This window comes from Perna viridis, chromosome 1 (assembly GCF_037379345.1).
Source record: "Perna viridis isolate PV_CMFRI_1.1 ecotype Kerala chromosome 1, ASM3737934v1, whole genome shotgun sequence".
Taxonomy (NCBI): domain Eukaryota; kingdom Metazoa; phylum Mollusca; class Bivalvia; order Mytilida; family Mytilidae; genus Perna; species Perna viridis.
The window spans coordinates 43,887,313-43,897,210 of record NC_142445.1 but is presented as its reverse complement, the minus strand read 5'-3'; the positions used below and the strand labels follow the sequence as shown (position 1 = coordinate 43,897,210).

Here is a 9,898-nt window from a genome sequence, read left to right as displayed (position 1 = left end):
CGAAATATAATTTTTGAAATTGTTTAGTATGTTATTTCAAGGGATTTAACTCCCGTATAGTTTGATAACAAAATACAAATTCATGTTTATTAATTAGGTCGTGTGCTTATGTACACAAAACCATTTCCAGATTGATTCTATCTATTGTGGTTTTCAAGATATGAGGGATTGAAAGAAATTGTTTTAAAGGGACATAACTCTTAAAGATGATAATAAAATACTTAGCAGGGTCATTTCCTAATTGAACATGATGGCATCTACATGTTCATCAAATATGGTCATGTCCTGAAAAATGAGTTCGGGGGACCATGTTGAAAAAAAAACGCAAATAAAAGGGAGATAACTTCTACAAAGACCTTAAAAATGGTGACCATGGTAATTATCTAGAAAACGGCAATATTTAGTGTTTTTCAACGGGTCATTTCCTGAAGATTCTTAATCATTTTAAGTAAGTAGGTTAAAAAATTACTGTAAAAAATTAAAAGAACATAAAAAAGCTAGATTTCAAACTGGTCCAAAATGAAGCTTTGTTTAATTTCAACATTTTAGCTCACCTGTTCCAAAGGTCCGAAAAGCTATTGTCATTACTTTGCGTACATGTATAAATCCTCGTCTGTTTACATTTCTTCTTAAACTACGGGAAATGTTTTAATGAAATGTAACGATAATGTTCTAAAGGGTATCCTTCACAAAATTGTGTTCAATTTTTTTATCCATGAGAAACCACTTCCCCCACGTCTGTAGAAGGCATATCTAAAAACTGTAAGAGATAGGAAAAGAACTTTACTTTTAAAAAATTAAAAGAAAAAATCTACAATTGCTCGTTTTTCCCTCTTTCATCACTTGGCTCCCATTTATATTGAAATGATAATTCATGATGGGTTTTCTTTTATTCATTATTATTCATTAAAATAAATACCTGACGATGTTTCATATTTAAAAAAATTCAAATGGAAAATGATTTTGTCTGTATTGAATATCTTGAATTTCCTCCATTTGTGTAACCTCACAACGTACATACTTATCAATGAATGCAATTGTGTACACAATGGTGTTAGTTAAACCAGGGATAAGACTCTTTAGTACAACCTAATGCCTTTTCACAATGTTTTTTTTCCACTTACATCTTTTTGTTGGTATATTCTAACTAATGAGAACAGTTCTAAAAATAAGTTATAACAGAAAAAATAATTGATGGGACGGGAAAAAAAGGAAAATGTCAACTGTCATTACAAAATGGGAGAGATATTTCCCCATCTATAGTGACGTTCTCTGACTTAACTATACAGACGGGTATTTAATGCTCACGAAGCGTGATGCTTACACACTATAGTCATTGGTATACAATGTTATCCTCCTATAGCATGAATGACCTCAATGGATTCTAAAGTGTGCTCTATGGGCTGTGTATCCGACCACTGGCCAGACTTCTAAATACTCTGTATCGCCTTCGCCTTTAACGACATGCTAAGTTCTGATTTTGGTACACGGGTCGCGCACCCGGTGTATTGTATGATGACAGCATGCCACATTTCCATATTCTAAGAATTATTATGATTAACATTTTCACGGAATTTTATATATAAGGCATAATAATTTTTAGTAGTCATTTAATAAAAACTAATGATGAAGCCGATATTTTATCGACATATACCAAATAAAATAATTAACTACAAAAAATGAATAAAAGCAACAACAAACAATTGAAAAAATGAGGTAACATTCCGTTGACGTTAAATTTAATCCCTGGGTAGAACTGGCACTTACATGTACACACAAACGTCAAAAATATCGCCACTATCCTAGGAAAGGCGACTTCAGTCAAGAACTCGATCTTTGTATATTTTTAGTTGGTCTCCCTCGTTTTAGGTTACACTTTGGCCATTCGTGTTGTCTCTGTGCTATACATGATAAGTAATGGTGTTCCTTAAACTTGGCTCCTTTCATCGGCACCCAACCGATACTTATATGTTCTTGTTTGTATTCCTTGGAAAGTTTTTTTAGGTAGGTTCCAACTGTTTGAGCGTCATAACCTGATAAATGACTCAGTATCCTTTCTCTAATACAGTCTCCTGATTGTCCTACATATATGATGGATCCTGCTTCTTTGATGACAAAAATTCCACAAGTTTCGGGTTCCGGTAAATCTGACAATTGTCGACTTTGAACCATAAGTGAGTTACATTGGTACTTCTCACAACCACTTATCTCCTGTAACAAACATGGTAGAAATCAATACCAATCATCTTCAGAGGAGAAAAAATGCGTTTTTAACAGGAGGAGCTAAGGTCATAATCTTTAAATTCGCATTAGGGAAAGTCCGATTAAAAACTTCAAATGATATATTTAAAGCTAAAACAGAAATATCAACCAAATGAGCAACTCAAAAATAAGATGAATATTTCAAATAAATAAAACATACAAGCGCTCCGGGAAATCTTTTTTTAAATGATTTGTGCAGTATTTGTAGTTTAAACAATTATAGCAATTGCAGATTTACAGAAAAAAGGAAAAGAAAAGAGTATTATATTTGATTGTTAAATAAAAACAGAAATAAATTTGAATTAATTATTCCGGTGCTGTATCTCTTTTCCCTTTTAAGTTTGTTGATACACATACTAACAAGAAATTGAGACATCTTGAATCCTATTTTCCATTTCCCAATTAAATTCATACAAATCCACACTGTCGAAATTTTGAAGATAGTTTTTTCATTAGTTAAGTTAAATCTGTTTTCGGACTCAGTTCATTAAACGAAATTTATTCACAGATGCACGTTCCACTCTTTGATTTGTATTTAAATCACAAATAATCAATGTAGCGAAAATACGCAAAGACACAAGAATCATCTTAAATAAATAAAAAAAAACATTATAAAATAAACTATTCATGCAACTATCATTTTTATATAGATACGGAGATAAATACTCATTTCAACATTTAGAAAAGTCTCACCATTTTCTCCACAACTCCATACATCAATCTGTTAAAGTTAGCCGGTTTAACGTACGCGTATGATATATATATATACCTGTTCCTAATTACAGGAAATTTTCGGTTTTCCAGAAATTATTTCATGTTTCTTTTTCTGTTTTGTATGGGTTCCAAGAATCCTACTAATTTTGTGGACAACATGTTACCATATAAAAAGTAGAATTGCGGAGGTTTAATAATAATAAATTTATTGATAAACTATTATCACTTGAAAAAATCTACTCAATGTAACTCCGACCGGTATGAAATTGAATTAGTTATCAGTTTATGATAAAGTACATTCGTACGTGCCTTGATCAGTTTCTCCGTACATGCTATGATATAATCCCTACTTCCACTAACAGAAATGATGTTGCTTCATTAGAGGAAACATGATGAAGTTAGTTGACCAGGAAGTAAAGGAACGCCAATGAAATACCAACAGGACGATCCTTAACATATGAAATGTTTTATTTACATCTAAACCACATGGACTTGTCTAAAAAAAAATGACCTATATACTTAAACTTTTAACACGACATGTGCGTAACTTTTGATTTTGATAAACGAAGTAAATATTGGATTGCATGCATGAACACTTCATTTGTTTATAACTTTTTAGGTTTTAATTTGGCATTTATGCAAGACACTATGATATATTAGTTTGTATTACTACTATATATATTAATGACACTACAATACCAGATCTTGTTTTAAAATAGGTCAGTGACCCAAATTGTTTAATCACCTGAATAGGAATTGTGAACTTCAAAGGAAATCCCTTTCGACCTTCAGTAATCTATATTTATTCCTACAAGTAAATCGAACATAAAATGTTTATTAGTATGACGGAAAATTTACATTCAGATGAAGAACCTGTTACTTGAATCCCCATTGCTTTCATGCATACACACGATTTTATGACCTCGTATATCATGGTTTGATTGTTAATATTATTTTCCTACCATGTCTATTATAAATGTTCAAGATATGCCGTCTATCGTCTATTAAGTTTGCTTAACATTTGATAGAAAATTAATAGGAAGTGAAAACTGGTGATAACATATTAGTATTATCGCCAAATAGAACACCCATAAAATGAATATAATAAAAACGTAAATAGAGCAAATATGCATCCATGAACTTGCATTGGCGTATAAGGGCACAAGTATAAGCTTTCTTATAATTTAGGTACCAGTCCACATAAAATCCAGGCACTGCCAATGGTAAAGTGATTCACAGTGAAGAAAAACACACCCAACAAACGATGATGATTTGTTTAGTCTACATATGCTATACTTTCACTTAACGATAACCATTTATGCATTCAGATCTGCACTTTTAAGACAATCATACATTCATCTCCCACTAAAATCAACGAAATGAAACCAAATCTAGAATGATAACTCTTGCAATGTGCCAATTTCATGCACAATTTATATAATTTTTGTCTCAAAAGTGTAACAACCAAATGAAAAACTAAGACTGGTTATGTGACCAGTAACTGTTAATGAACAAAAAATAAATCTGAATTCAGTGGGTTTTTGACATGCCCTGTCTGATTTTTAGAAAGACTGCTACTTAAGTATTTTCTGTCAAAAGAAATCAAAAAGATACCGTTATAGAAGTTTATGTAAAAGTTTTGATTAATTTTTGTCTGTTACTTCTACTCATTTACATTATCCCGTTCTTTTATCAATATCAAACAGAGTATGAACAGTTCAATTCATGAATAGTTGAATTGATAAACAGTTGTTATTTGGTCTTTCCTGTAGACGAACTTCAAAATGACATTGCCTATATCTGCAGTTGTTTTTTTTAATCAAAAGTAGAATGTACATAAAAAAAGCAACCATAGATTTGGTCACCATACGTTCTCTACAAATGACCAAGATAGTGTTCTTCTGTCCGTACATGTACACTCCGGACACCTTAAGTCACGCCTTAAGTCCATAAGTATCTACACGAACTGTGGCTTGAGATGCTCATAAAAACTCCAGGGTACGCGAAAGAAGAAAGGAAAACATGACATGCTGAATAAATCGGGGATTATGGTGCAGATGGATACGCCATAACTATTCACTAGATAATGAAAACGACCATTAAATAAAACTTCTGTAGTGATGACTTCTATCTTGTAGCAACAAAACCCTGCTGCAGAAGCCTAATTGTGAGAAGTCTAGCGCGGTACAAAAAGTCTGCATAGTTACAGCAAGCTCTGACATAACGTATGAGTTGTGTTATGAAATTCCGTACGCGCGCTGAGGGGATCGGCAATTCAAAACAATACAAAATATCAAATCAGGGAGGACAATATCTTTATTTGAGTTTTACCCTGGTCACAGTCACTGCCAGTATTATAAAATAAAAAAAAAACAACAAAATTATTTAACAGTAAAGCCCCTTTCTGCTTAATGTTTGCCTAATTTCTATGGGTATAAAATGCTCTAACACTGGGGGCCTTCAGCGGTCCTAAAGACCCTTTGCCGAAATTGGGTCCGGCTACGTCCCTGACAAACGTCCGCCATTCTTCAATCACCAGTAAAACATACAATGTATTAGATGCATTTATGAGATCTTGAGTTGTCATCCTCGATTCATAAAGGTAACTAAAGGATAATTTACAAGAAGAACATACATCACCTTAATGTTTAATTAATTTTACTGTCAACAAATAATGAAATATTGCATACATATTATAACCATATTTACAAACAATTTACTTACAAATATACAATATCTATCGACTGTGAAGGACACAATCATTTAACATGGTAGAAATGGAATGTACCCACTTTCATATCCCAATACATTTTAAACAATAGTAAATACAGTTACCCATTTTCTCAACGCCATCAGTACCATTTACACACGAAATCAAACGTAATGATAGCTCTGCCTTGAAACCAGGCAGAAGCTTACAATTAGTGATTCATGCATATCTTAATCCCAAAAATATTTTGATTGAAAAATTTTAATCCTTTAATTTGCCTTATAGAAACTTGATAGATGGAAATATTAACTCTCAAAGTTTAGTTATGCTTTTTCATAGAAAAGTACGGGAAAATTTCCCGCCAGAGGTTTTACACTATTACCAGTATTTTTTTTACGACACATAGCAGATCCGAAGAAATGAATACAGGAAGCGATGTTTTTAGGTCTTAACAAATGTATTTGAACAATTTCATTGATTATCTTTAGATATGATGAATTACCTCCTACCTGATTTTAAGACAGACCCATAGTTTAATGGTTTGCACATGTGTATGTTCATAAAAATCGAATACAAAATAGACACTTAAACTGTAGGTGAAAATCAGTCTACAACGAAATTGATAGTCCTGTTTGTCCTAAGTCGATGAGTATATGTGACACATATATATATATATATATATATATATTCGCAAAGTAGGTTTATGGCAGAACAAAAGAATTTTCTACGCGAAATTGTATATTGAACATTCTCATCGACTATCCCACGGTCTATTCCTCAAAAAGAAACGTTAATGTGATTATAATAGTTAAGCTAAATGGATTATTCTGTTTACAATGATGATTAATTCCTTTTTTCATGTATTATTTCTAATTTCATATGTGTTATAATTAGAAAATGATTAAATACCATTTTCAGTGAGCATTTAATATTCAGAAAATTTTCTTATCAGTAGATATCGATTCAATTACTTTATGTTCCAACCTGAATAGTCTACAACATTAACTATTCTCAAACATGCGCCAAAGATAAAAACAAGGTACTTTCCGAAGACCTCTACTGTACTTATTGCTAAACTGGCGTGGGTTCTTGAGATGTGTCTAGATCAACAAGAAGTCTTTGTAATCGAGATTTTTCCCTGAGCGCCTTTTGTAGCTTTGCATTTAATTCCATTTCCGAAGCTTTCCACATCAGTAACAAGTCATCTTTTGTAATGTCATCGTACTGGAGTTCAGTAATATCTACATCGTCCACACTACTTTCCTGCCATGATTTCCGGTGTTTTGAGCCATTATATTTGTAGCGTGTTTTGGAAGGCATTGACGGTGATTTGTTAAGGTTGTGTCGTAACAAGGACACCTCTTCTTCGTTAGTATCATCATAAATTGGTCTACACTCTGTTATTGTGTAACTATTAGAAAAGTGCAAGTTGCCATTCGGAACCACTGGATCCTTTCTGTGTTTTGGAAACATCTCACTATTTTCATTTTTTAAATTGTCACTATCAACTTGTACTTCAGGTATATCCTGACAAATGCTACTAGTCCGTTTGCTTCTTATACTTGAAGCAATACTATTTCTCTTCGCACTAGATGCAACACTAGGTCTTTTACTATAACTACTAGTACACGATGATCTCTTTGACAATGGTGGCCGGGATAAATAAAAAGTACAACTATGATTCTCATCAACTGACGCCATGTCATCATCTTCATTGGAGTTTTCCTCCTCAGCTTCCTCTGGAATTTCCAATTCGTCTATAGCCTGACTTTTAAGTGCATCGAAATCTATTTGTGAGCATAAATCTTTAAGCGATATCTCTGTAATAATAGGTGTATTAGGTGTTGGTGAATCGTCACCAAAGAGATTGTTAGCCTTCATTTCCTGCATCCTACAAAAGAAATATTAAATAATAGAACACACGTGGTTATCTCTCTTTGTCTGAACAGTATTTGATTTATGACTGATCGAGAATAGATGAAAACTGCTTTTATCGCGTAGGTATTTCCATCTGCAATAGAGAGTATTATTTCACAGAGTCGTATGTTGCCACAAATTGCAAAACATTCCTATTTTGGTATTGTTGACTTCCAGCAGTATAGTATTGTATAAATATTGATTTAAATTGCTTGGTTTCTAAGTGCAACGAATATGAAGATGTGCATACAAATTAAAGCAAAAAGGAAACAAAATGGGATACCCTCCTCTTTAAGGAGCTTGACAATAATTTAAGATCGAATTTATCAGTTTTGAATGATATATAGCGTATATGTATTATATTTAACTTCATATGCTAATACACATGTATATGTTTTTGTTGTTTCTGTGTTTTATTTAAAGCTGCTTTAGCTACCAAATTTGTTCAGATTTGATTCTACTGAATTTTGCTGATTCGATTGAAGCAATAAATGTCGATAATATCTACAGAAAATTGTGAAAACAACGTTTTTTTAATCAAAGAAAATTGGAAACTATTTTTCGCCATTACTTCCGAAGATTGCCGACAATACATTCACCTGGGTTAAAAATACTTTCACCTTGGTTAAAAATAGCAGTAACGGATACACAGGTAAGCACAAGTGTTGTTTTCATTTCATTTCATCTATTTCTTGATTAGTCTTCAAATAAATAATGACAATTACTGACCACATTTGTACCGTATTATATCATTAATATGTAAATTACAGAAGGATCCTTGCGTTATATTCGAACTTTTTTTCTTTTACGACTTGAGTCCGTCAAAGAAACGGGTCTTCCTAGCCGAGGTTTAATCACTTTCGCTTCGCAATCAGATTTTTGTATAAAGAATCAACCCTTACAGAACACGCACGGATTAAGGCCACCAGAAGTTAACGCATACAAATTTTATCTAGGTCGACTATTTGTCTTGCTAGACAATATATGTATCGACTCCTATTTCATGTTTTTAATGCATTTTATTTAGGGATATCAGATCAAATTATACAGGAAAAGTACAATTTAGTAGAAATGATTCAAAGTTAAGGCATATTTTAACAGAAACAAAAATTTACGAAAATGACAGCTAAAGCAGCCTTAAACCAAGTAATTTACTTAGTTAATTTTAGCCGCGTTGCTACAATCTATATCAAATAATGTTGTCTGGAACATTTTCCTTTCTCTGTTTTAAAGGTAACGTTAAACGTATAGTGTGTTTGGCCAATCCTATTTTAAATAATCAAGTAATCAAGAAAACTAATCAGAATATTCAATCTTTAATCCTGAATCCATAAATTAACGTATTTGAATTACCTTTGTTTTCACGATAAATTACCAATTGTACAAAAAGAGTTGATTGAAACATTCAGAAAGAAAAAAAAAAACATTCGCCTATCAAAGCTCTATGGATATAAAAGTTGCTACAAAGCCTTTAATGACAAGCGGTGTTAAAAAGCATTTTCGGCAATATAAAATAAAAAAAAACATTGTCACTCTAATGCATACTTTAAAAAGGTAATATAGATATCATTTCTATCTTACCTGGTCTACTTATCTTATATATCTAGTTTTGAGCAATACATAAAACACATTATCTTTGACGTATTGATAAAACACAAGAGAGCAAACACAAATATGCATTATCTTAGTCGTAAATGCCTCATAGAAAAGTTTCTTATGTATGCCTTTTTCAATAATAAAAAAAAATAGATGAAAAATAGGACAAATTCGGAGTTGACGTCAAAGATCTATGAATCAAGAAAGACAGCCAGAAAATTAATGGAGAGTTTTGTATTTTTACTGTTTACGGACACAGATTGTATCATACTATTATAATTAAATTTGAATGTTATACCTGAATTAAATCTTGAAATAATTCATATTTATTGAGGGCAAATGACCGAATTAATCGTTAGTAATATCCAAACTGCATACGTTTTCATGTGGTTTCGGTCATGGTGGTTTTAATATGAATTTTAGTGTTCTTCATAATTCATGATCAAATGGCTAGAACTTGGCGTCAATTATGTGACATATCTGATCAAAAAGGAAACGAACAAAATGACACACACGTCTTGTATCATTAGTAACTTTAGCAAATGTTACTTTACAAAGGTTAATAAATAATTAGCGTTACACTAAAAAGAAAACCCTGATACCATATGATTGAAAACAAAACAATGTACATTCACACATTTAAATATAAAAATAGAGAACCAACAAAGCCCTTGTGCGTTTACGCTTCAATGATCATGC

The 9,898-nt window shown here is 32.1% G+C and overlaps 2 protein-coding genes across 3 annotated transcripts in view; both read right to left on the bottom strand.

Moving 5' to 3' along the window:
• Positions 1-1,593: 1,593 nt before the first annotated feature.
• Positions 1,594-3,376, bottom strand: LOC148628906 (uncharacterized). Of its 2 annotated transcripts, none has more exons than XM_088540517.1 (2): positions 2,956-3,376; positions 1,594-2,211 (listed from the first exon to the last, which is right to left on the bottom strand). In XM_088540517.1, the coding sequence occupies exons 1-2, from the start codon at positions 2,977-2,979 to the stop codon at positions 1,822-1,824; spliced, it is 414 nt and encodes a 137-aa protein (XP_088396643.1). In that variant the 5' UTR covers positions 2,980-3,376; the 3' UTR covers positions 1,594-1,821. The 2 variants fall into 2 exon arrangements, with proteins under 2 accessions (XP_088396643.1, XP_088396635.1); XM_088540509.1 differs by lacking the exon at positions 2,956-3,376 and adding an exon at positions 2,624-2,653.
• Positions 3,377-5,612: 2,236 nt separating this feature from the next.
• Positions 5,613-9,898, bottom strand: part of LOC148628905 (glutamate receptor ionotropic, NMDA 3A-like) — a 52,633-nt gene continuing 48,347 nt past the window's right edge. The window contains exon 9 of the mRNA XM_088540497.1: positions 5,613-7,577. Coding sequence (XP_088396623.1) covers positions 6,758-7,577 — 820 coding nt within the window. The 3' untranslated portion in view covers positions 5,613-6,757. The remainder of the gene's footprint in view (positions 7,578-9,898) is intronic.

Excerpts from the sequence above, each read along its gene's own strand:
- LOC148628906 (XM_088540517.1), bottom strand. The coding sequence starts at position 2,979 with ATGTATGGAGTTGTGGAGAAAATG. Across the intron at positions 2,212-2,955 it reads ATGGAGTTGTGGAGAAAATG|GAGATAAGTGGTTGTGAGAA; the intron begins GTGAGACTTTTC and ends TGTTTGTTACAG.